This window comes from Nasonia vitripennis, chromosome 2 (assembly GCF_009193385.2).
Source record: "Nasonia vitripennis strain AsymCx chromosome 2, Nvit_psr_1.1, whole genome shotgun sequence".
NCBI lineage: Eukaryota > Metazoa > Arthropoda > Insecta > Hymenoptera > Pteromalidae > Nasonia > Nasonia vitripennis.
In genome coordinates, this window is record NC_045758.1 from 985,688 (window position 1) to 1,011,437 (window position 25,750).

The 25,750-nt window shown below is 44.1% G+C and overlaps 4 protein-coding genes across 18 annotated transcripts in view; 3 read left to right on the forward strand and 1 right to left on the reverse strand.

The window, feature by feature from the left end:
• The first annotated feature begins 165 nt into the window (after positions 1–165).
• LOC100119840 (sulfide:quinone oxidoreductase, mitochondrial) lies at positions 166–2,886 on the forward strand. Of its 6 annotated transcripts, none has more exons than XM_032597435.1 (9): positions 166–376; positions 645–763; positions 850–961; positions 1,043–1,267; positions 1,342–1,542; positions 1,613–1,822; positions 1,895–2,081; positions 2,147–2,393; positions 2,475–2,886. In XM_032597435.1, the coding sequence occupies exons 2-9, from the start codon at positions 672–674 to the stop codon at positions 2,560–2,562; spliced, it is 1,362 nt and encodes a 453-aa protein (XP_032453326.1). In that variant the 5' UTR covers positions 166–376; positions 645–671; the 3' UTR covers positions 2,563–2,886. The 6 variants fall into 6 exon arrangements, with proteins under 6 accessions (XP_032453326.1, XP_001603550.2, XP_008216451.1 ...); XM_001603500.5 differs by having other exon boundaries at positions 168–372; XM_008218229.3 differs by having other exon boundaries at positions 174–328.
• Positions 2,887–2,981: 95 nt separating this feature from the next.
• Positions 2,982–8,313, forward strand: LOC100119877 (GATOR complex protein NPRL2). Of its 2 annotated transcripts, none has more exons than XM_008218225.4 (9): positions 2,982–3,331; positions 3,507–3,598; positions 3,928–4,084; positions 4,164–4,281; positions 4,340–4,574; positions 4,649–4,779; positions 4,863–5,032; positions 5,109–5,309; positions 7,566–8,313. In XM_008218225.4, exons 1-8 carry the CDS (start codon positions 3,209–3,211, stop codon positions 5,280–5,282), a joined length of 1,200 nt encoding a protein of 399 aa, XP_008216447.1. In that variant the 5' UTR covers positions 2,982–3,208; the 3' UTR covers positions 5,283–5,309; positions 7,566–8,313. The 2 variants fall into 2 exon arrangements, with proteins under 2 accessions (XP_008216447.1, XP_001603583.1); XM_001603533.6 differs by having other exon boundaries at positions 3,034–3,331; positions 5,109–5,300.
• On the reverse strand, positions 4,828–8,947 carry LOC100119909 (cilia- and flagella-associated protein 45-like). Of its 3 annotated transcripts, none has more exons than XM_008218224.3 (7): positions 7,374–7,961; positions 7,084–7,289; positions 6,817–7,004; positions 6,536–6,752; positions 6,081–6,466; positions 5,597–6,023; positions 4,828–5,527 (listed from the first exon to the last, which is right to left on the reverse strand). In XM_008218224.3, exons 2-7 carry the CDS (start codon positions 7,237–7,239, stop codon positions 5,330–5,332), a joined length of 1,572 nt encoding a protein of 523 aa, XP_008216446.1. In that variant the 5' UTR covers positions 7,240–7,289; positions 7,374–7,961; the 3' UTR covers positions 4,828–5,329. The 3 variants fall into 3 exon arrangements, with proteins under 3 accessions (XP_008216446.1, XP_008216445.1, XP_032453319.1); XM_008218223.3 differs by having other exon boundaries at positions 7,084–7,296; positions 7,374–7,626; XM_032597428.1 differs by having other exon boundaries at positions 7,084–8,947.
• The window catches only part of LOC100680197 (myb-like protein Q), a 30,393-nt gene continuing 13,000 nt past the window's right edge, over positions 8,358–25,750 (forward strand). For 2 of the 7 annotated variants that reach the window (XM_032597415.1, XM_016984191.3), the window contains exons 1-2: positions 15,453–15,573; positions 25,296–25,694. In XM_032597415.1, coding sequence (XP_032453306.1) covers positions 15,504–15,573; positions 25,296–25,694 — 469 coding nt within the window. In that variant the 5' untranslated portion in view covers positions 15,453–15,503. Of the gene's footprint in view, positions 8,472–8,940; positions 15,574–25,295; positions 25,695–25,750 lie in introns of those variants that run through there. The other 5 variants (XM_008218231.4, XM_032597416.1, XM_003423973.5 and 2 more) reach the window with 4 other exon arrangements.

The window sequence follows — 25,750 nt, forward strand, 5'->3', positions numbered from 1 at the left end:
GATTTTCTGCTTATAATTTTAATTTTAGTATATTTTATAAAACGATAAGCAATTATACAATAGTACGCTTATACTGTTACAACAATAAAGACCGGAGTTACTCCATTCCATTTTGGGCGCCGGGAGGGGAGAGCATGCGGTAACCGGTAAGTATATACATATAGTTTCGATCGTGTGACTGCGGTGCGGCCATCAGTTGCAGCGCAAAGAAGATAGCCTATACATATATATGACAGCTGATGTGTTGGCAAACAAGCAAAAGTTGTGATATTATCATTTTTAAACAGTTGCTGTACTGTTAAATAGTATTTATTGTGCCCTTTACACTGTAAAAGAGTTTGTTGTGAAATTGCTTTATTTCTATATTTATACGTATGTAAGCCTGTGAATTGAGGTTAAATTATACATAAACAATATTTTTTTATAACTATATGTCTTTTTTGCCATGAAGTATTTATTGCATTTAATTTTTTATTTTTCTGAACTAGTAATGTTACACCGACAATCGGTTTATGTATTTATACCAATTATTTTTACAGTTTGTTATGATAACAGTTATGATAATTAGTTATAACCTATAACTATTTATTACGTTTTTTATTTTTTGGTCATATATTAAAGGGTTTTCGTAAATTTATTCACAGATTTGGAAATTAATACTATAGATAATCATGTATAGTACATTAAGCTGTAATATATTATCAATATCAAGGATTACAACTATTCCCAAAGTTGTAAGAGTTGTAAGATATGCCCATCATACGTGAGTACTTATTTATTAACACAGTAGTGGTATCATTTCTATAATTTTCTCTGTTGAATTATTTAAGTGATGAATTTTTATAATAGATGCAAAGTTTTGGTCATTGGTGGTGGTACCGGTGGTTGTACCATGGCTGCAAAGTTGTCTAAAAAATTTGATAAGAAGCCAAACCATGTAATAGTTATTGAACCTAGTGAGGTATGCTTACTTTTTTTTATCAAGGAACTTCAATTTTGGAAAATTTTTTTTTATAAAATCTTGAGGTTTTTTATTGTCTAGGTACATTATTATCAACCTTTGTATACCTTGATAGGAGGGGGAATTAAATCATTTGACTCGTGTAAAAAACCAATGAAAAACTGTTTACCTGAGAATGCTCAGTGGCTCAAAGATAAAGTTATATCTTTTCAGCCAAATGAAAATAAGGTAAAAACTGGTAATGGGGATATTGTGCAATATGAACTGATGATTGTTGCAATGGGCTTAGAGCTGTATTGGGATAAGGTAAATTAATATCCATTATAATGTTGTTCTGATAAAGAAATCATTAATTTTATACCATTACTGATCTTTTATAGTTACCTGGACTAGTGGAGGGTTTGAAAAATCCAAACTCACAAGTCTGCTCTATTTACGGCCCTGACACAGTTTCAAACGTTTTTGGTAAGATAAAGAATACGAAAGAAGGAAATGCCCTATTCACATTTCCTAATACACCCGTGAAATGCCCTGGAGCTCCTCAAAAGATTGTTTACTTATCTGAAGATTACTGGGCTCGTGTAAGTTGAAATTATTATAAAAACTTGAATTTTTCTTCTTGCAATAAAAAATACATTAATTGTTTAACAGAAGAAGAAAAGGGATAAGGTTAATGTCATTTACAACACAAGTTTGCCAGTCATTTTTGGAGTTAAAAAATATGCTGATGCACTTTGGGGTGTTTGTAATAGGCGTAACATTCAAGTCAATGTGCAAACTAATCTTATTGAAATAAGGCCTGATAAAAAAGAAGCTGTATTTCAAGATCTGGCAAAACCAGAATATAAGTTTACTATAAATGTATGTAATTTATGATAAAGTGAGATTTTTTAAATTAAATTTATGAGTATTTATGAGTATTTTTATTTTCAGTATTCCATGCTTCATGTAACACCTCCAATGGGACCACCAGAGGTTTTGAAACAAAATAAAATTTTAACCAATGATGCTGGTTTCCTTGATGTCAATGCGAAAACTCTGCAGCATAATAAATTCAAAAATATTTATGGTCTTGGAGACTGCACTAATACACCTAACTCTAAAACAATGGCTGCAATAGGTAATTGGTCGAAATAGATTGATGGTTTGGTCAATGTAGTTGTAACTTACTATTGGTATTTTCAGCTTCACAAAGTAAAGTTCTTTACAAAAATATAATGGCTAATATATCTGGAAAAGAGAGTAAGGCTGTTTATAATGGCTATGCATCATGTCCACTGGTTACCGCACCTGGAAAATGTATACTTGCCGAATTCGATTATAATTTGACACCAAGGGAAACTTTTCCAGTCAATCAGAGCAAGGAATTATTTTCTATGTATCTTTTGAAAAAGTACTTTTTCCCATTTTTATACTGGAATTTGATGCTCAAGTTCGTATTTTTATTATTTTAACTTATTTATGTGAACAATTTTCAAAGGCAACTTTTTTAATTACTCCATTGAACTTTCAGAGGTTACTGGAATGGACCAGAAGTATTTAGAAAGTTATTCAGCATTGTTAAAAAGAAAGATCCAACTACTGAACCTGCTAAAAATTAATTTTGCATAATAATTTTTTATTCTAAACTGATGACAGTACTTTGATATAATCTCAGTATTGAAAACTGTAAGCTTATGCAACACCTTATTCCTGTTGTATGCATAATTTATCACGGAGTTGGATAGATGTACTAATATTATGAACTCGCACAATTCATTGCATAATAATTGTAAATAACGCTAGATTTTACAATTTGGATATATATATATATATATTTTATAAATGCACATTAATATTTGCTACAGAATTTTTATTAAAATTTGTTAAATTTACTTCTCAAATTTTATACGCTATTGCGGTGAAAATAAAAAGCCGATATTCACAAAAACTCGCCTTGCGCACGTTTACACCCCCATATAAGATAAGATCTACTTGTTGAGTCGTTGCGGAGAAACGCTGCGCGTCCGCACTCTGAGGCAGTCGCGCAAGAGGTCTTGCGACCGTCATAAGCCTCCTCTATTATCCGCAGAGAAGCTCGCGTCTGCGCTCGCGCCTGCTCGCGACGGCTCGCAGAGCGAGATCAAAGTGGAACACTTTTGGGTAGATGGTTAGGAGCTGATCACCCTAATTGGGAGAAAGGAGTGGAACATTTGTCATGAAAAAATATCTGTACCTAAAAAGGTGTGATAGTCATCGCCGGACTAAATGACAAAGGAAAATATGTCTTTTCCCGCGACAAATGCGGAGGACACGGGTCAAGAGGGGCCGATTCGCTGTATCTTTTTCTCCGAATTTCACCCGACAGCTGGTCCAAAAATTACTTGTCAGGTTAGTTTGTCGTTGCCATCGACAATTTATTCATACCAAAAGCAATTAGAGCCAAACCTCAGAAATGTATCGTTCGTTTATCCCGGCATAGTACTAAGACCGCAAGCTATCAGCTGATGGCATTTTGGAGCAGAAAAACAACAAACCGTCTTCATGGTTGATTTGCTCATTACAGGTACCTGATAATTTCATATCGAAAGACATTTTCGACAATGTCAGCGTCTACATCATACCGAAGGCTCAGCTTCAGAGGAGTACAATCACAGTGTTTGTATTTTCATTGTTGCACCAATGTGTGGGGTTATATTCGCGGATCATCGTGTATATCTATATATGCGCAACAGTATCTAACCTATACGTGTGTATATACCTATAGTGTGTCTACGTGGTCCAACACACACACAGGGATGCCAAATCTCCCCCTCTTCTTCCAATGCTATTAAGTATATTCGTGCGACAGTAAATCGCGTAAACTCACGCTGACGAGAGCACGATGATCGGCCGATATCTCCGCGAACCTTTTATGATCGTTTACGCAATCTACTTTGCGGTTTACTCCTTTATATTTTACATAATTGTAAAATACTTTTATCTAGAACACTGAAGGACTACAAGATTTTGGGATTTCCAGTCAAAATCGACAACAAAAAGTACGCGAGAAATGCATTCTATTTTAACCTCTGTTTCGTCTGCGATGCGGAAGCGAGAACCGTTCACTATGAGCCGGTTGTTAAGAAGATGTCAGATTTCTTGGTAAACTATTTTTATTATCCTGAATAACTGAATACACTGCTCAGAAAAAGCAGCTATAATGTCTTATTTTCTTGGGTAGATGGCATTAGAGATCGAGAACTGCTTTTTGTCTGCCTCGGAGGACAAGACCAGGCTCTCAGAAATGTTGAGGCAAGTCTTGCATGATCTAAATATGCACAAAATGTGTACTCTAACAGGTGAGAAATTTATTTTTATATTTATTTGGACGAAATATTAACTGAACATTAATTTCAGAGGGAACTATGACATCTCATTTAAAAGTTGTGAGGTTAGCTCCCGAGCCAAAGCCAGTTCACGATCATCAAGTGCCAATATTCCTAGAAGGCCGGGAAGCATTTCACAGCGATCAGTGGGATCTGACTACCCAGCAAGTTTTGCCTTACATAGACGGCTTTAACCACGTAGCTCGCATAGCAGCAGAAGCAGACGTGGAGAACAATCTTGTTAAAAGCTGTGTACAAAACCTTGTGTAAGATGTTCACTAGCTTATGTTTTGAATTTAAAAGCAGGCTCTTTAATCATTCCCATTTCTCTCAATTACAGATATTATGGAGTAGTTACACTTATTCCAATATTCCAGTACAGTAACGTCTACTCAACAACTCCCAAATTGAAGGAACTTGCCGAAGATGTAAATTTACAACAGCGATGCATTGGGTACACTTCGAAATCACGTAGGTTTCCGTTTTGTACATTTTTCGGTCTGAAACAAACTACTGAGATAAGGTATCCAACGAGAGCTTTATTGATTCATCAGCTAGACAACCAGCCTACCTGAGGGACATCTACAGAATGTATGCAAGCATGACTTACGGAAGCAGTATGAGGGATCTGTGCCAGAGGCTCAGCCCCCAGAATCTGAGGATCAATGAAAGGAGGCTTGTGCAGTTTGGACTGATCGAGGGACTCATTCGTAGGGTATACAAGGTACGACATTCAGAGCAGCAAGTCTTTCAAAATGCTTGAGCAAAAATAACGATTATGAAAAATTTGAATTTTCTAGTATCCTATCCTTTTGCCGGGTGGCTCGAGCGACGAGGGCCGCAGCAATCCTATATACAAGTACTTCACCGGCTCGTTCAGCCTCGACGAGATCTGCTGCAGCACCGGCCAGTCCGCGGCTCAGATCGAGGAGATCGTCGAGCGGGACCCAAGCGTCGTTATGTTGTGGAAGTGATGGACCAAACGATCACAGGTTCAGGCAGTTCGTTTCCGTTACGATCTTTATTTGCTATTCTCGATCATGCGTTTGACTTCGTTTATGTACATGTCCGGCACCTTGTTCTCCCTCATCTCCTGGCACTTGCGCTCCATGGCCTCGCGCAATTGTCGCTTGCGCTGGTCGGTCTCGGCTTTGATGGCGACGCCCTCCTCGAACATCCTCTGTCGCGAGACTATCTTGTCTTTCTCCTTCTCGTTCACCTGTACGGAGAAATTGCATCAGTCTCTCGATGCGCCAAGAGAAGCTAGCTCTTCGAAACGAGGCGTTACCTGCTTCAAAATTTCGCTCCTGTGCACGAGGGCCTGTCTGCGCTTTTTCTCCCTCTCCTTCTCCTCTCTGCAGAGCGCCTCTTTCTGCAACGCGAGGATCTTGTCGAACTCCTTCTTCTCGCGCTCGATCTCCATGGCCTGCATCTGCATCTTGCTGTTGATCTGCTGGTCCCTGACGCTGCGCAGTTTCCTCTGGTTTTCCAAGCGCTTCATCGCCTCCGCCTTTTCCCTCCTCCTCCACTCGCGACTGACCTCCTCCTGTATTCGCGTGGCATTCAGCTCGTCTATCTGGGCCTGGAGCTGGCGAGCTTGCAGAGCTTGCTCGGCCAGGCGGTCCTTCTCGCGCTCCCTGCGGAGATTCTCCTGGCGTATCTCCTCGGCAGCCTTGGCCGCTCGCTCCGCCTTCTCCCGGTGGAACTCTTGTATCCTGAAAAGGCCTAAGGAGCTCAGCAGGTCTGGAACGAGCCTGGGCAGCACTACTTACCTCATCTCCATGATCTTGCTCTCCTCCTTCTCCATCTGCTTGAAGTGCTTGAGCTGCTCGTTGCTCTCGATGAACTCCCTCCTGGCCTTCTCGTGCTCCGCCTCCTTCTCCTTCATCCTGGCCAACTCGGCCTCCTGCTGCGCCAGGCTGTTGAGGTTCAGCAGCCGGCTCTCCTCGCGCTTGCGCTCCTGCTCGAGCAGGCGCTCCTCTTCGTTCTCCAAGATCTGCTCCTTCAGCAGTTGAGCGAAGTTCTGCTGGCGGGAAGCGCGCTCGCGCTCCTTCTCCTCCTCGAGGCGCAATGCTCGGATGCGCTCTTCCTCCACGAGCTTGTTTATGCGCTGCTCCTCGGCGGCGTACTGGCGCTCGAGGAGCTTCTTCTCGGCTATCTGCGCAGGGGAAATTCCCGTCGGATCACTCGCGCTCCTCTCTCACGCAAGGCTCGATCGCGGGTCTACCTGGGCGTCGCGGACGGCTCGACACTTGGTCTCGAGGATGAGCTTGTTGCACCTCTTGACCTCCTCCTCCTGCTCGAGCTTGAGGTCCCGGGCGCGCTGCAGCAGGTGCAGCGTCCGCTGACGCGACTCCTCCTCGACGTCGCTCATCCGGCCCTGCTTCTCGCGACTGCGGCGCAGGTCCATCTGCCGGATCGCCTCCTTGCGCGCCATGCTCTCCCTGATTCGTTTTCCGTTTGTCACGCGGGAAGTAATTCGTTTATACGGTGAACGTGTGAGCTTACCGCAATAAGCGCTCCTTCTCGCGTTCAGCAGCGGCGAGGGCCGCCTCCCTCTCCTCCTTCGTGGGGATGTGGCTGCGCTCCACGAGACTCGAGAGTTCCGAACTCGTGATGATTTTCGGGTGCACCGTGGGCTCCTTCGACGGGACCAGGAGCTTTCGGTAACCCTCCTTTTCCGGTACTCGCGTGACCTGCGCGAATTTTTTTACTTTTTTACTACAGTCGTTACGCCTGCGTTGATAAAAGATCGTCGCCATCCATCGTACTCGCCTCCTTCGGATGAATGGCCCTGTTCTTGAGCAGCTGATCGCACTCCCTGGCCGTGTGAATGCCGTACTCGCCCGGTGGGAATTTGTTCGATCGGCTGCTGGAAACCCTCGACTTTCCCTCCGTCGCCCTCGCGCTCATCCGCGAGGCCGACTTCATTTCGATCTTTTTCGCCAAAGTCCTCTCACAGCCAATATTTAATATGCCCACTGCAAACTGCGATTCGTTTTCACGCTCGTCGTGTGCGTTTGGAAGCGTTGCTCAACCGAGATTCCCCCCATCGCTCGACTAACCTCGAAAATTCCTGTCCAAACAAATCCGGCTCACCGATCCATTAGCTCTCGGAATGCCCCGTCAAACAGAGACTGCACCTCCAGCGCGATCCATCGCCTGTGTGTTATGCTCTAGAAGGACGAGCGCACTTTGGCGCTCGACCGCATGATATTGCACGCGATAATAACAATCTAACCGAATCGAAATTTCAGAGGATCTCAAGACGGAGAGATATGCCATTCCAGGGATGATCCGAGCCTCCGTCGACTGTCAACTGGCTCTACACGCTAAAGGGAACGTAAGCAGACACGGAGTATCGCCTCCCCTTTATCGCCTGTTTGTTCGATACAAATCGGGCAACGAGACTTTGCCATGCAGCAGCAGCAGCAGCAGCATCGATCGCCCGTCGAGCTGGACGGCTGTGATTCTTTTTTATTTTTCAAAGATGCCAGCTTAATGAGGGTATTTCCCTATTTTAATCTTAATTGAATCGCGAAACTGCGCTCTTCCGCTTTAGCTATGAGAGATGTTTTCCGAACGAGATAACCGAACGTATCCGCTGTTATTGTCCGAGCGGGCTATTATCTTATGATTCGCGGCGGGAAAACAAAAGCTTTTACGTCTAATAAAAAGTTGCTCGCCGTCGTAAACAGGATTCGCGCAGAAGTTACTTTTGCCGAGTTATAAGCGCCGCAAAAAGTCCGTGCTTTTGAGTTGTCGGCTAAAAGGAGAATGGGCTTCCTATATCTCGTTAGCCTGCTCTTTGATTCTGTCTCTACAAATTCGTAAAATCGCGTATTTTCTCCGCTTTTGCCTACAAACATATACAATATGATTTCCACAAGCGTGACGAATTTCGTTGCGAACCATAAACGCAATAAGTACATGCCTCATCGAGAAGCGACTGTGCACTGTAATTTTTGTAAATATCCGACCGTTCAATAAAATCCAAGAATCTTTCATAACATTTCTCGTTCTTTTCTAAGCCCTCAACAGCAGCAGCAGCAGCAGCAGCAGCAGCAGTGACGCAAGAAAGAACAAAGAGAGATCCAACAACACACCTATCCGATAAAGGCAGTAGACGACCAGCACTATTCTCCGGAAACGGCGATCAAAACGTAATTGAGAAAGCATTATATCCCTAGCTCGCGCGAGTATGTATCTCTCTCTCTCTCTCTCGCGCGCGCGCGCGCGGCGGAAACGAAAGAGAGTAGAGACAGGTAAATGACATGGCATTAGGCGAGAGGTGCCGCGATCGACGATATACCTTCGTCCCGATATGCTTGCACCCTCCATCCGCAGGGCTGCTACGTGGCCGCGTGATATTGGCGTTTCACTGCTATAGGCCGATACGTATAGTACACGCGTAAACACGAAAACTCTCGCCTTCGTTTTTTTTTTAATTTTTATTTTCCGTGCAGGATTTGGGCTAATTGCTGGAACGGACTCGAGTAGGAGATAAATCCGCGCGTGAACTCTTCACCTCATTACAGTCTCGTTCGAGGCCAATCGATGCGCGCGTCGCATTACGAATTGACGCGAATTTAAAAAAGCCAGTCGTACAGATAATTCAATATTTCATTTCAGCCGCTGTTAAATCGTAATCGGAGCAGAAGCTCGTCAATCTCGTGCAAATTGAATGTGCGATTAAAATAATAAAGCGATATCGCATCGAAAAGAGATCATAGACTATTCTCAATTAAAGCAGCACTCGTCTATTCTTAAACCTCGCGATCCTGATTGAGAATTGATGAAAAAACAAAAAAATAGCCTGTCGTCTGCGACCGAGAGTCTATAAACGCCGAGAGGTGAGCTGCACCGCGCACAAAGGGTATAAAAAATACACATCGTACACTGTGTCTCTACTGTCCACTGTATCGCGCGCGCGCGAGCGAGCGAGCGAGCGAGCGAGAGAGAGAGCTGAATAGAAGAACTTTTCCGCGGCTCTAAATGCACGACATTATCTAATAAAAAGCCGCTGGATGTCATTATCTTATGTGCGCGCGGGGCTGCAACAAATATCCAAAGTGAATAGACGATGCGTCGAGTCCGCGGTGTGTACCGAATGCTATGCGCTTTACACTGCTATTACAACGAAAAGCCATAGATCAAAATATTTATAGAAGAGACGAGAAGGAGATTATTACGGGGAATCGGTCAAAAATTATAAGCCTCGCAAAAGAGCCGCTAATGGCTCGAAAAAGAAGGATAGAATTGCGAGTGTACAATAGCAGTCTCTAGAATTACTCACTGCCTCGTACCGCGAATGCTATATGGACTTGTCTTTTTCGCGAACCCTTTGGTTATCGCGCGCACGACGGGGTGCCGATGACACCTTAGGCTATAGGTAGCCAAGCGTTATAATATCTAGTTCGTTATAATAGCAGAGAACTTTCAAGGTCTCGCGACTTCTTTGTTCGCCCATTTATAGATGACCGATTAATTCGATTGAGACGTTATTGCGCGCATCATTGCAGACATGATCTTGCGAAACTTGGGAGCCAGTATAAGATAAACGTAATTTTCTGCGTCAGAAAAAAAGTACACAACTTCATACTACAGTTATATCATGAAATACAAATGTTTGGTACAATAAGTATAAACTTGAAAGTTTGACTCGTGCGCTTGTCACGCTTGGAAACTATCTAGTTCCGCTAAGAATCGCTCACGAAGAAGAAAAAGAAGAAGAAGAAGAAGCTTCGCCTACTGCGTAAACGCGTATACGTGGCCGTGGCGAACGCGATTAATAAATAAAGCCTCACGATCGGTCGATATAATACCCGTGTGCCTATACGCGAGGGGCGATACTCGATCCGTAATAATGCACGGAGAACTTCTGCCGCGTTTTTTTTTTGTATTCAATGATACGAGCGCGCGCTTCTCTATTTATCGCGATGCGTCGTTATACTGTATATCCCGCTTTATCGTCGCGACTATTTCAATACTGCCGTGTAATATACGAGGATATAACGATTATCCCGAATCGAGTTTTAATTTAAAATCCCTACGCGTTACAAACGCACGCAATTGACTACGCCGGAAAGCAATCAACTCCATAATGTCCCGCGCGCGGTTTACGCGCGCACACGTACGTCGAAAAGTTTAATTAACCTTGATTACAAAAGCCATCGGGAGCCCGCATATACGCGGAGCGCGGGAACGTACACGCGCGTTAATAAATTCATAAATCGCTCTCTAAAATTGTCCGTCAACGCCGAATTAGTTCGAGTCCATCGGATTAGAATCCGCGAAAAAATTTGCGTCAAAATTTTTCTCACGCGATCGCGTAATGAATTTTTCGACGAGCGAACACGAGAGAATATCACGAGCGATAATACAATTATGCAATAATGATAGTGTATAGTGCGGGGAATAACTCCGTCGTGTTAGATCGAGAGACGATAGGGTTTATTCGTTAATTCGAAAAATTTCAAATCGATAATCCAAAGTGCCGTTGATATGAGCTGCAGCAATCATACATTGTATAGACAGCCGTCGTTTTTTTCCGATGTGAAAAAGCGTCCGTTGAAAGATTAATTCTATCGACACCAGCTCTCGAGATCGTTAGCGAGAAACTGGACTGAGGGAGAGCGAAAATTCACTCGCTCAAAGTGAAAAAACTTACGGCGTACATCGTTGGAATCTGGTAGATCAGATGAGATCGAATTTTTTTTTTTCCTCCTATTTCGGCTGAGCGACGCGCACAAAGAGAACGTACAGGGCCTACTCGAAAGGAGTGCCACTCGAACGGCTACTGTGAATTCTTTGTCCTAAGGGTATCGGATGGAACACGCGTATACGCTTCGATCAATGACGTTAATTTTTAATTTCATTAACGGCTCTACTACGCTGTAAATTTTAATTATCGCGCACAAAGGGAACGATCGACGAATTACGCCGTAAATTTTAATTGTCGCGCACAAAGGGAACGATCGACGAATTCGAGGAAAGGAGTGCCACTTTGTCGTCGTCAAAACCTCTTTCTACAATTGCGGCGTTGAATTATAATTTTACCCTAAAAAATTCATACCCACACCGGCGCTTCTCCGATTCTGGATAAGCATAAATCATCGCTCTGACCTCGAATGATGAAACGAGAGCGCGCGCTCCACTTCCAGCGAAAAATTCTATTTTAAAGACCTCTCAAAAGCGATATACTTATATATAGCCTCCCCCGCGCACAGACTCTGTGAGTCACGTCGCGTAGAGCATATACGTTACAATCAGCATCACACACACACACTTGCGCTATTTCCGCAAATCTATCACGCCCTTGCGGTCACGAGTCCTTGGCGGCGGCAAGTTCACGAGGCTTCGTTAACGATAAGCCGCTGCTGGACCGATTTCGGTTCGCGCTCTTTACGTTACACAGACCAGAGTGTGTGTGTGTGTGTGTGCGAAGACGTTGTATTATAAAGATGCGGAAGAAGCGCTTTACGCGCGGCGGTAAAAACAAGCGGAGGGATCAGACGATGAGGCTATTAATGGAGTATTTTTCCACTTTTTTTTTTTGCGAGCAGCCTCTTCGCCGCCGATGATAAGCATCGTCGTTTATACGAGCTTTGTACGTATAATATACGCGTAGGGTAAAAAAAGCTGTATCTCCGATCTTTGACAGTTTTTTTTTTTTTTTTCTCATTCATTCCGTTGAAGCGCGAATCGTGTAGACACAAAGCGCTCTTTTATCGCGTCGGCTCTCTCGGCGCAGAGTGCGACGGGTCAGTTGAAAGCTGATAATCCGCGGCGCGTGTTTTCATTATTCGAGTTAAAGAAAAGTTGGCGCGCGTTTTGCAATTAGTCACTATAAGATCGCATTACGCAGAAAGATTACGCGGCTATCTCTCTATCGCGTATATTTGCAAATATAACGAATCGAGTAGATTTACGCGCTTCGGTATATACATATACATCCGTCGAAAAATGGGGCGCACGGAATGGCGAATTCGATTACGCGGAATCATCACGAGTACACAGACTTGACTTTTCATCGTTTAAACGCCGTCGCTCTCTGTACGCTTTGCTGTATCTTCTCGGGAAGGAAGAGAGATAGCGTTAGGCTTGTGCATCGCGCACAAGTGGATGCTCTTATCGCTGCTCTCGTGTAGGCTCGAAATCGCTGATACCGCGAGCGAATGTATCAGTAACGGATGCGCGGGAAAAATGTGTGACGCGCCACACACACACACACGCACACACGCGCGCGTATACTATGGAGCGAGGACAGCTGCCGCGTTATATATATATATGTTGTATCATGGGCGGAAGCACGTGTGCGACCCGCGAGCTTTTTTTTTTTGCGCGCGGGACTTTTGATTAATCGGCCGACTTTTTACTGCTGCGCGCATGAAACGTCCGACACAATGTTGCAGTATAATAGTTCGATTGCAGCGCACACCTGTTTCTCGTCGTAGTCGTGGTCGTTATAACGCAAGTCACGCGCGGCGCTCGGGCGCAGTGCAATTTTTTTAAAAGCCCCCGGACGCATTATATTGTATACGTCTATATATATATAAAGTGTAATAAGCCGTTTTGCATATCGCTGCATAATGAAAGGCGGGATTATCCTCTGCGGTGACATACGAACGATGGAGTAGTGGAAGCTTTTCTTCTTCTTTCCGCACGCGCGCGACGCGAATATGTGTTAGAACAGTCGCGTAATGTGTAGTATACCAGAGGCGGCGCTTTAAAGCTGCGAAAGCGCTCGAAAATTGCCGGGTATTAGCTTAAGTGTCGCAATAATATTGCCGATAAAAAATAATTCGAAAAAGAAGGTCGGAAGAATGAGTTTAATTGCCGCCGGCGCGCCAGTTTCGCCGATGTTTTTACAGATACGCTATCGTCGTCGTCGTCGTCGTCATGTATAACGTTGTAATTTCATCGGCTGCACCGATGCACTTTCACGCCCACTTCGTACACGACTGCGTAGAGCTGGCTTTTAAAAATTTTCGCCCGAGCTCCGTGTGCTTCAACCAAAAGCCCCCGATAATATTATACTGTCTGTATACGCATGTACCTATATAGTGTGCGCGTACGAGGGGTACATAAAACTGGTCATAATTTTTATGACCGAGTATAAAAGCCGCCTTTACGGCAGTTGTGTTCGAAGTATTACGCGGAAAATTTATTGAATAAGCTGGACGCCTATAGAGAGCAATTTATATATGTAATGCTCGAAAAAAAGAGGGAGAGAGGAAATTATTCATTCGCTCGATATCGTAGGATCAATCGAATATAAATCAAGTCAATTTGAGACGCGTAAATTCCATACCGCGTATAATAGACGCGAGATCCTTCATTGTGTACGAGCGTTCATATTACAAATACCGAAAATATTGTTTACACGGTATGCACACAATGCTCGCTTTTGTTGGAACGACGATAAAAAATTCTTTTTCGCTCGTAACAAGATTATTATTTCTCGAGATTCGAGAGAGTGTGTATAATTCGTTATCGTAATATTTGCCAAAGGATTCGGAATTTATATCTCTCGGGTCGCTGCAGCTTTATCCGATGCGCAGATTATAATTGAGATGATAAAGCTTTCGCGCTCTCTGTCAGAAAAGCGAAACTTAATTTCCGCGCGTTATTCCCATTCATCGCCTCGAATCACCCGGTACGATGTTTACCAAATTTTCCTCGAAATTTTCCTCGATCCAACGAGGCCGATCAAAATATTATCGTTACGGCGCAGATCGAAATCGGCATTCAACTTTCCTCGTCTGCGCTTGAATAAAAAAATCAATCTCCACCTTTGTGTGTTGTTGCACCTATACACACACAAGGTCAACGACCGAGAGCTATACACACTGCGCATCCTTCCTACATTCCTTCCCGGGGGAAAAGCTCATGGTGCTACTCATAGCTCCCCAAAGTCCGCGTCGGCGCGCCGCAACAAAGTCGCACCATGATGTATCCCTCTCCCCATCAGAGAGAGAGAGAGAGAGAGAGAGAGAGAGAGAGAGAGAGTAGACATATCTATACATATGAGAGAGGCAGGAGGGGGCGACCTTTGACCACCACGTGGCGCTCCTCCGGAGCTACGCATTCGCGGACTGCGCCGTTCGTCGGCATTCGCGTGTCGCGCGCCGGCAACGCTACATCACTCGCGCATACGCACAGCGCTGCTGAAGCTTTATCTCTCTCTCTCTCTCTCGTGCTCTTATACTTGCACTCGCGCGATAGAAGTGAATCAGTGCGCTGGCTTTTCTGATGTAAGTTCGCTCGAGATTTTGCTGTGACTCTGGTGATAGTGAACTGTTTCTCTGTGTGTGTGTGCGTGTGTGTGTGCGCGTGCGCGCGTGTTTTTTTCTTCGTGAGATTCATGCGCATCCGCACGGATACACTCGCGTGTTTTCGGAGAAGCTGCGACTCGTCGATGCAAAAAAAGGAAGATACGAGCTGCATACTTGAATAAAAAAAACGTACGCATACGTCAGACCGCGTAGGGGGATCACGGAAGAAACCGGAGGAGAAGAAGTGACTCGCCGCAGGATAACGCGCTACAGTGCGTGCGACTGCCCACGCTCGCGTGGTGCATAATATACCATACGTGTGTACAGTGCAGCTCGCTCATTCAAGCTTATCCGCTTACGTCCTTTCCGCGAAAACAGCGCGAACCCGACACCTATACCACTCTCTGTACCCCCCCCCCCCCTCCGCCCCGCGTTGTTCTGCATTTTAGTCCGCTGAAATCATCCGCAGAGAGAGAGAGAGAGCGGAGTGTGCTGTAAGTGCATAAATACACACAAACACACAGGCGAAGAGAGAAGTGCGCGGCGCGAGTGCTAAAGTTTATCCCATCGCTAATAAGTAGCCTATACCCCGAGAGGTAACCGCGCGCGAGTGAACCTATATTGTAAACACAAACAGTATAAGCACAATGCCTCGCTATTAACCTCCCAAGAAGAGAAAAACGTAACGCATTCCTCGAAGCCGCCCCGAATAAGAGGAAGACGTATCAGTTGTCTAAAATTCCGACTCCACCGATCTACACGCCGACCGTTTTCGTGATGAGCCTGAGCCTCTCGCCCAACCTGGACGCTGGCTCGGTGACGAAGCAGCTGCGGCTCTGGCGGCGCGTATGACAACAGCGTGACCCGGAGCAGCAGCATCAACAGGATCAACAACAACAACAACAACAACAAAGCCCGATGGTGGAACTGCTGCTCGTGGAGGAAGCCGCCGGCGAGCAGCGACGCGCCGCCGGCATGTACGCCACAGGTGAGTGTTTTGGTGGGGGAGCTGCCTTCGAAGCCGGTTAACTTTATAAACATACCGGGAAAACTGCGAGGCGGTTAGCAGAACGACATTTATACGCGGAAAAGCGTCTTTTTCCGCGTACGGGCTCATTACCTCTAGTTAGAATTTTGAGCGATTTCCCGCTGCCGCTTTTAAGCTAATTTAATATTACAGCGACTCGTCGCGCGCATAAACAATTCAGTGTGTCGGAGCTGCCGAGCAGTCCGAGGCTTTTATAGACGCAAAATACGGAAAATGTTTTTATCTCACCGCTCCTCGCGTTAAAATTCAGCGCGCGCGGGCTTTTTTCCTCCTCTAAAAATGTAAATGATTGATCGACCTATGCGCCGCACAACGCACAAAGTCCTCGCGCGCGGCTATATATATGAGAGAAAAGGCAGGCTCGTCCGAGCACATATTGACACGTTTTCTCGATATCTTTATTGCGTGTGTTATTAAAATGCGCGAGACACAGAGAGTTCTTTTGTTTTTCCGGAACGGCGATCAGCTTCTGTGTCTGTGTGTGTGTGTGTTTTGAGAGGCGTATGCGAGAGCGACGCTCAATGCTAATGTTTGGCAGAGGAAAACGCACGAAGATCGATGCGCGGCTTACGAATCGAAATTGTCAATAGAGCAAACGTTTTTAAAAGCCATATTATATTTCCACCACTATCTTCAGGCCCTCGATCTAGACCAGCAAATATTTGCATAGAACGAGTGACAGACAGGCAGGAGCATTTGTTTATACCTTATCGTCGCGTTACTAAATCGTGCGTTTACTGTCGCTACTCAGGCACTGAACTGCTATCCGCGTGATAACAGCCGCGTATAGAGAATGGATATTCCATCCGCAACATGTATTCGTTTCCAATAAATTTTATCTTTCCCCAACAACAACAACAACAACAATAACAAGAAAAACTGACGGTTCAAGGACATGCGAATAACGAGCAAAACGACGTCTCCTGCACGTGTGAAAATATTATTGTCAACTGATAAAGCGCGACGCGGACTTTTATCGCTGTAACACGACTGAATTTCACTCCGGCGCTATTTGCGTTCGCCGGAGGCAACGTTGATTTTACGATTGTTGTAAAAGCCAGTGCGTGCAAACTCACTCCCGCGCTCGCGGTTGATGCAGCTGCTGCTGCTATGCTCCCGAAACGCGTTTTCGCAAAATACTTTCTTCCTCCCCCCTCTCGCACTTATATACGGTGTAACACACGCGTACAAGCACGTATACAAACAGGAATAGGAAAAACATAAAGGAGGTCGCGTAAATTTTCGACCAGAGCCTGCGGTAAATATAAAATGCCGCGACCCACTTCTTTATCCCACAATTTGCAATTTTTTTTTCCTCAACGGACGGACTGGCGGGTATAGAGAAAAAAAAAAAAGCAGCGCGACGGCCTTCGCTATTTTCGCGCATTTATTTTGCTATGCTAAATTGGAGAAAAACGCGACGAGTGCGAGAGAGCAGTTTGCGTACACACGTGCGCTATTTTTGCGCGATTGAAAGTGACGGTATACCCATCGGTCATCCTCGTTTTTCTTTCGGTTAGTGTGCTTATGCGGTACAATATGCAGCGCTGGGAATAATTATTTTAAAAGGCAAATCAATTCGCGGAGTGTGAGACGTGTGCATGTTTATGGATGTATTTTTCATGAATTTTGAAGAAATATCGATCGCGCTTTAATGTGTACAGGCGAAAACGAGAGAGAGAGAGAAAGAGAGAGAGAGAGAGAGAGATAGCTGTTTGCTCGAATTGTAGGTATGCGCACGCTGATGGAAAAAATGTTTACTGCTTTCTGGAAGCTCTCTGACGAGGTAAACAAGCCGCCATATTACGTGACACGAAAATCGCGTTTCTTTTTTACGATTCCAGCAAACGTTATCCTATGCAATATGTACAGTATGTACTGACCGTTATCGACAAAACCATTAATACCTACACAGCGTTCGCTCAGAATATTTATTCGCGCGGAAAATGCATCGATAGTTATCCAAAGGATCGATCACGAGGAAAGTTTCATCGGCTACCCCAAACTTTTTCCTTCCTCATCTCTCCCGGTTAAGCCGCTCGCGGACGAGCGACTATAGCTGCGGGTACGTACACACACACAACTTGTTCCTTCTCCGTACTCGCGGGGGAGGCAACGAACTTGCGTAATGTTATAGAGCTCGCGCGCGGCTTTATAACTTATTCACCAACGCCGACTCGATATTACGGCTAATAGCGTTCGTCTGTGTACCTATATACGAGACAGAGACTCGGACATCATATAATAGCTGCGCGGTTTTTCTGCGCAGGCGTCGTGAAAGAAGGAGGAGGAGCTTTGTTTGCGTAATTCGCGAAGGGCTCCATTGGTCGTTTGGGGTATTTTTAATCTAGTACACAAATATCATCCGCAAAGATTCGGCGTAATTACAGGTAAATTCATGACTTCGGAGTGTATATACGATATATAATTGGAGTTTAAACGTCGACAATATATCGAGTCACGCGAAAAAGTCGATTCACGCTATATACCGATGCACGATTAGCGCCTAAATTACTGCCGACGATAAATCGCGAATCGGAAGTTCTCGAATTTCAGCGTGTAATAGCAACGAGATCGCATTATATACATGGCTGGAATCGATCTACCCCGCGCGCACAGCACTCTCCCGCATGTGTGTGTACGCCTTGTAATGGGTCAATGACGTCGCACTCCAATTACCGTCATTATATCCAATTATCGAGGCATTTAACGAGAGATTATGTTACTCCATTTTCTTATAGCGCGCTATTTTCCAGGATCTTTTTCACCTGCGCTTTTATTATAACGCAAGCTCGGACATTTATGCATATGCATTTACGGCGCTCACCTTGCTATCTCTCCCTCTCTCTCTCTGCGGTGACAGTATACTCTATTCTCTTCTATATCAAGAGAGAGAGAGAGAGAGAGGGGGGGAGGAAAGTAGGCGAGCGAAAATTGCGCGTCTAATAAGTTTGGATAATTTACATATCAAAAATTAATAAGTAGTATGTGCGAAACAATGACCTAAAACGATAATGCGATGCAAATACGCGGATGGGGCAGCTCGTGTGTTACGGGAGAGATAAGCGCAAAAAAGAAACCGTTATAATTACGCGATAAAAGTGATTAATGCTTTATATAATAGTTGTTTAATTACACACGTATATACACTCGCCCCGCGCGCGCGATCGACCAGTCAATAAAAAAGTATACTGTGTCGCGCGTGCATGATTGCTTTAGTGTTTCTCACTGATGCCCGTGTGTGCTTTTTTACAACGCCGCAGCAGCAGCTCTGAGCATTGCATTGCACGCACGACAATATTTATCGCGGCAACGTGTACTTAAGCGTTGGTGGAATCGTTTCATTCGAACGCTGATTTATCTGCCATTAAGCAGCCCGCGTACGCACCGTACGTGCTTTCTAAATTTCTAAAATCTGATGAAAGATCGCAGTCGACTTGCGCGTAATCCTCCCATGTATTAATCAAAAACATAATCGGTTGCCGCATCGGAAGCCAATTACTTTCAATTATTTTGCCGCAGCTTTATCTCGTCGCACGACATACTTGCTCATTCATCAATTAACCACACTCGTTCGTTCGCTTATGTATCCCTAGCACGTGTGCGATGCATAATACACGCGCGTCGCGTCAAGTCCGATCGTGGGAAAACGAAGACGGCGCAGCCGGGCTTCGATTCTTCGTCGATAAATTCATCTAAAATTAGCAGCGTGCAATCGCGTTCGAGCGATAAAAGCAGAAAAAGCTCTTGAGAATTATTCATCGGACTCTGGAGTTAATGCACGTGCAAAAATCAATGTTTCAAAAGTCTCTCGCTCAAGTAGTGTGCTAATCTTAATTGACTGTTAACCCGATTCCGCGCGCGCTTTGTTGGATAAGTCGCGAGCGCGGGTATCGATTTTATGAAATATTCACGAAACGCGAAAGTATGCAAAAGTTTTTATATTTCTACCCGGAAAAGTAGAGTACAAGTACAAGCTCTTCTGGTGTGTGCTGCAGAATCGTGTCAACTCGTTACGTACATAGATAATCGAGCTTAATTAAATACGGGAACGTGATTCTATTTTACGAGCTTCTCGGCACACATTTCGATCGTTCGTTTCGCAATATGAATTCGTCATGTGTATCCGTTTCAGATGGGTCGCGGATCAAAACTGATCCATCAGCGGAGTTGTCTCTTTTATGCACGAGTCGCTAACCCCGATCTTCGCGTTTGCATAATTACATCGAAAAGTGCATAGCGAAAAGAAGCAAGATTGTTTGATTGAACTTTGATGACTCTATTTCTCCGGTGCATTCGCTTCCCCTCTGTTCGGGGGCGTATACTGGAGGCTACCCCCTGTGCGCGAGCTTTTCAATGTTTTTTTTCGGCCGATTGCTATTATTAAGGACCTGAAGCGTTTTCTTTTGCGTCATTTTTGCTAAAAGGTTATTTATAGCCCGATGGAAAGAAGTAAACCGATTTTTCTAAAAAAAAAAAATGCGTCAAAGCCAGTTCTCAGAATACTTAATCTAGGCTGACAGTTCGATAAAACAGGAGTGCTGCCATCGAGCCATCGGGAGATGCGGCTATGCTTAAGGGACGAGGTCGGTGGTGAAAACAGCTGAATTTTCACTATTTGCTTTGCTAATGACCTTGTTCTCCTACATGCTATGATACGAGATAAAATGCACCTCGATCGGACGTTATTACCGCGTCGTTCATTAGCATCCGAATGAATATGTACGCGCGGACAGTCTCTTTTTGTAGTCGCGCAAAAAAGTGCCTTAAACGCTTCTATGAATCTTCGAATCGCTCATAACCGGTAAAAAATTAAAAATTCTCTCTTCATTCACATCGCAAACTTATACGACGACGCGACACCGGCAAAACATCGTCTCGCGCGCGACCTTCAATACAAGGAAAGAAAGAGCGTATCCTTTTTGGTAAAAAAATCTCACCAGGCGCGTCATATACCCCTAACTCGATTCGCCTCGAAATTACACTCTGACGCGATTAAACCATTAACAGGATCCTGCGGGCCGACCGATTAATAACGATTCCATCGCAAAAAAATCCCTTTTCACCCCCAACTATAATTAGACGCTGATGTCGTTACGAGCTAATTAAACGGCGCGTTAAATATAGCCGATAAAAAGCTCGTTCGCGAGAACGTCGCGCTTGATTGCCGGTAGTATGTGTGCGTCGTTCGATCGGATACGTTCGTTAGCCGTAAGCTCGTCGCTCTGTGTTATATACACCGCAAACTTTTGCGCGACGCACGACGAGTTTCTGCGTCTGCATTATTTAGCGCTGCTTTTTATAGTTGTAACGGACGCGGCTGTTGTTACATTGTTTTTTATCCAAGAGAGGCGGCCGCGCTTGTACTCGGGTATAGAGTATATTCGTGCGCTAGTGGCTACCTAGCGAATTTTCCCGAGCAACTCGTCGGAGAATAATTTGAAAGATGGATGAGCTCCGTCTGTTTGATTGTCGCTAGTTCCTTGTATTTTTAAAGAAAGAGGGGGTAATAATAGAATTTATAATACCCAATGGCTATACAAGCACGACTCACAATACTATTCTGAATAATTAATTCGCCGCCGCGCGCGTGTGTCTGTCTGTCTGTGCGTTCTTGATATTTTCAATTATGAATGTAGTCGCATGCATTCGTGGGTATTAATAAACGTATTAATGCAGCAATTATTCTAGCTATATGTATATTGATATTTATTCGCTTTATAGTCTCCGAGTGCGATGACAAATAAATTTCCTCGTGAATATCCGATGCTAATCTAGCTACGCTTCGTGTGTATCATTAAAAATAGAGATGAAAAAATCGACGACTTTTCATGCGCGCGCGCTGTTTTATTGGAAATTAAAGATTAAGCTCAAAGCCAGCAATTGACACTATGAATAATAGACCGATCGAGTTTGCTATTCAGCGAACTAGTTACACGTTATATGCTCGCGCCGATAGCCGTCGCCGCGCGAGAGAGCTGTTTGCGATCGAAGTATCAACGACCTTTGCAACAAACTTGTCTGGACAGTTGTTTCAAAACACATGCGCGCGTCTATTTTATTCATCCGCGTCGCTCTCGCTACACGACCATCGCTAAAATTAGAATGTCTCTTTACTCGCTTATTTCGAAAAGCGAATACTCGTCCAAGTTAACTTCCAATTCCAAAACAAACACGTGCGCTGTACCTGTTGTTCGTCGCGCTATCTATGCGCCGGCGCGTCGCGCAACCTCCTGCGGAAAGGAAAAACGCGACTCTTGGTCGGGACGCAGGACACGACCAGCCACGTAGCTTCGACTGTATTACCCTCATCACCCGGTGCTGGATCGCCACGTCAGTGCAATAACGGTCGTCGCGTCGGCTCTATAATACAGCTCGGCGATGCCGGGTATCGATGGCCGTCTGCATATTTGATGCGCCGCGCGCTGGTCTTCTTCTCTTCGTCGCGTGTTTGCGCGCGCGAAATTCGTGCACTGTCGTCCCATTAGCGAGCGCGATACACGCAGTTGTGCCCCGGCGACATGGAAGTGTAGCACATCGAGGGGTCGTTTCGCATACAGTGTAGTAGCTTATATATATTGTGTGCCGAGAGGGAGCAGAACACGGCCTGTAGTTTTCAGGGCCGCCGAAGGACTATACGAGGCTCCGACTGGCTATGCAGTCCACCGACGAAGCTCCAAGTGAGTACTTGTCGGTGTAGCTTTCGCGCGTATCCGTAACGAGCTTCCAATTGTCACACGCGCTGCGATTAAACGTCGCTTGTGTTCGCTCATAAATACCGGCGTCGGATTATCGTTCTCGCGGAAGCAGATAAATTGAAGTACTTACGCGCGCGCGCGCGCGAGAGAGAGAGAGAGAGAGAGAGAGAGAGAGAGAGAGAAAGTGGAGTTGATTGCGCTGAATTGGAGTGAACAGCTGAGCGCGCGCCAAGTTGGCTTTATTGATATGCAGTGAAACGTGTGTGCGCGGGTTGAATGGGCTTTTGAGTGCATATAGAGAGAAGTAAGCTTCCACGCTGAATTTCGAATAGTGCAATCGACGCTATGCACTTTTTGAAATTTTACTAGCGTGCGGATCGATGCTATACGAGGAGAAAATATTTTAAAAGTTTTTTTGTTGTATCATAATTTTCGGTGAATTTTCTTTGTCGTTTGTTTAGCTTATCTTTTAAATTGAAAAAGCAAGAGATAGCGCGAAGGACTTTCAGAAATAGCATTTTCTTTTTTTTTTTTAAAGATAAAACGCCTTTTGTATATAGGATTACTCATTTTTTTTTAAACACACTCGCACGTTCACACAAAAGTCGTATCCATAAAACCAGCCAACTTTCGTTCTAATTACCCACGAGTCAGCTCTTATCGCTGTAATAAAGCAATTACTCACTTTCCGCATCTCGTACATAAACACACACACACACACACACACGCGCGCGCGCGAAACCGTTGAAGATAATCTCTCCCGGCAAAGCCACCACCACAACCGCCATATCGCGTATATACTAAAAAGCCAACCCCCCGTAAAAGCGGTGGCGGGCTCTATAAAGATCGTCAATAATTAAGTAGCTCACCTACAGCCATGAGCCAACTGCAGCAATTGCAACAGCACCTCGAGGGAAAGAAATCTCTACCTGCAAGGACTAAAACCCACAGTGTGGAGTAGCGTTATACCAATAGGCACGAGACTCGATGAATGTTTCATCGTTCTTAATATACTCCCATATACGGTCAGCCTGATGTCTCTCTGTACTGAAGAAAAAAAAAAATAGACGTGACCGCGAGTGGACTTAATATTGAAAGTCAAAGTGGGCTGGTTTTTCTTTTTTTTTTTTTTTTTTGCATCGGGATAATACCTATATTGCTCGGTGTGCGTACTTTATAATATAGACGCGTGTCTGGCGTTTAGCGCACGCACCGCATGGGCTGGTTAATGTATTTATGAGCGGTTGCGGTGGAAGAAGGCTGGTAGCAGTCGTCGCGCGGTCGCGCCCCTGCGTATCGCGGGGTGCATGGGGTGATGCAGGAGGGCAGAGCGAGGAGGTGATCGTCCTTTTGCAGCGGCGATTTCTGCGCATTTTTCCCCACCTGCGACGATCACGTGGAGCCGCCGGTGAATCGACACCATTCAGGATAGACAGTCCCGAAAGGGAGTTCGAGTCCTATAATACCTAGGGACTCTTTGATCGTCCGCTAGAAGTGCAGTAGACGTGATGGTCGACGAATCGAAATGTCTAGGAAATAACCTTTTTTGTATTTATTAAGAAATAGTTTTTAAAATCTAGTGACGGTTCATTTTGAGTGATGACTTATGCGTGATTACAAAAAGAAACACATTGTTACTAGTATGACGTCATTTACTTTAGAAAGTTTCAAAAAAGGTGATAATTGGAAAGCTTATGTGGAACAACTTAATTCATTCATAACATTGAATGACATTCCAGAAGAAAAACGAAAAGCTCTTTTGATCACTCAGTTGAGCATACCAGTTTATGAAATCCTGTGCTCCATTTGTGCCCCAGATTCACCACAAGACTCCAAATTTTCTTTTGAAGATTTAGTAAAAAGGTTGGACGAAAATCTATATCCACAAGAGTATACAGCACGATTTGAACTTAAGCAACAGAAACATGGACATCAAGATATAGTGAAAGAATATAGATTCAAAGAACAATTGACTAAAGGCGTAAAATCAGAAGCTCTCTGTTTTAAAGTACTGAAATCGTCTGAAGGATCATTCAATAATTTAATTAAAATAGCAACCAATGTCAAGTGGGCTGAAACTGAAACTTATGAAAAAGTAACTCATTTAAACGGAAACATCAGAAATCAGAAATCTGGATTATTTTCTTTATCGCAATACCGAAAAACGCAACAAGGGAAAAAAAAAATTTATAAACAAAGTCGCCAGCGAGACCATAACCAAAAGCCGGAAAATGCCAAACTTTCAACAAAACTATGCTATCGTTGCGGTAAAAATTTTATAGTTCCTTCATTAACACTAGTTTACGGATAACACATACTAAAATTTATTTCAATAATAATTTTATAATTTTTCCAAACACGTTATGATCAAGAGTAATTCTTTTCTTTAGAATATTTTCTCCTGTATATATTTATGCATGCAAAATTAATAAATAACATTATGACTTTGAAAGTACTAGGTATGTAAAGTCAATGAATCCTATCTAAGCAACTCAAGCCATGCTAAGTGAATTAAAAAATGAAGGGACAAATGTATTGCCCCTATTATTATGCTTCTGGAAAACCCACGTATCAGAAAAATCAACATTTGAAGGTATAGAGCGTACGTTGACCCTTAAAGTTAAAAAGAAAATGTTGGTAATTTTTGAAAAAAACAATAATAATAAAATGCCCGAAAGGAGTGCTATATCTTCCACTGAAGATGACTATAATATCGATAATAATATAGCAGGTTACAGCGATTTTGAAAGTGAAGAAGGCGTCAATAACTCCTTTGAAGATCTTAAAAGCACAGTTAATTCGTTACACGATACAGCGGGTGAAATTTCAAAACGTTAGAATACGCTCTCATTTATAATAAAAAATCCATCATTGCAAATTATTATTTTGAAGGATATAAATACTCGACTGTTTTATCAATATTGAAATAAATTAACATCATATTACTCTTTGTTTGGCCAACAGCAGAATCGCACCATCACAGCAGCATCAGTTCGACTATGCTGGAACCTGTCACGCGATTACAATCTCCCAGTGGCTTCACCTCAGCTCTACGCGACATACCCTCCTTCAACTGCTCAGTCCAGCCTAACCGATCGCTGCCTCTGCGGCCAGCACCACCGGTACCACGTCGCAAGCTCTTCGCTGCTCCTACTACTGCTGCTTCATTTGCCCTCCACCAAAAACTCAAGAAACAGTCCGCCAATGGCGTCACATCCCTCAACGAGGAAAACGGCAAATCTCTGGAAGAAAATAACGACCAGCAGGAGAATACAGAGAAAAGAAACGAAGAGGAAAAGGAGTTGGAGGTTAATGGAGTGGAGCAGAACAATAATGGATTCGTCGGACAGAGCGAATACAATAGTGAGTTTTATAGATGTATTTTTTTTTGTTCCCATATTCACGTTAAGTTCCGAGAA

Coding starts and splice junctions, on each gene's coding strand:
- LOC100119877 (XM_008218225.4), top strand. CDS start 3,209: ATGACAAAGGAAAATATGTCTTTTCCCGCGACAAATGCGGAGGACACG. Junction 3,332..3,506: donor GTCCAAAAATTACTTGTCAG/GTTAGTTTGTCG, acceptor TGCTCATTACAG/GTACCTGATAATTTCATATC. Junction 4,780..4,862: donor TGGGTACACTTCGAAATCAC/GTAGGTTTCCGT, acceptor TTGATTCATCAG/CTAGACAACCAGCCTACCTG.
- LOC100119840 (XM_032597435.1), top strand. CDS start 672: ATGTATAGTACATTAAGCTGTAATATATTATCAATATCAAGGATTACA. Junction 1,823..1,894: donor AATATAAGTTTACTATAAAT/GTATGTAATTTA, acceptor TTTTATTTTCAG/TATTCCATGCTTCATGTAAC. Junction 2,082..2,146: donor TAAAACAATGGCTGCAATAG/GTAATTGGTCGA, acceptor TGGTATTTTCAG/CTTCACAAAGTAAAGTTCTT.
- LOC100119909 (XM_032597428.1), bottom strand. CDS start 7,239: ATGAAGTCGGCCTCGCGGATGAGCGCGAGGGCGACGGAGGGAAAGTCG. Junction 6,753..6,816: donor GAGAAGGAGCGCTTATTGCG/GTAAGCTCACAC, acceptor AAAACGAATCAG/GGAGAGCATGGCGCGCAAGG. Junction 6,024..6,080: donor AGCAAGATCATGGAGATGAG/GTAAGTAGTGCT, acceptor AGGCCTTTTCAG/GATACAAGAGTTCCACCGGG.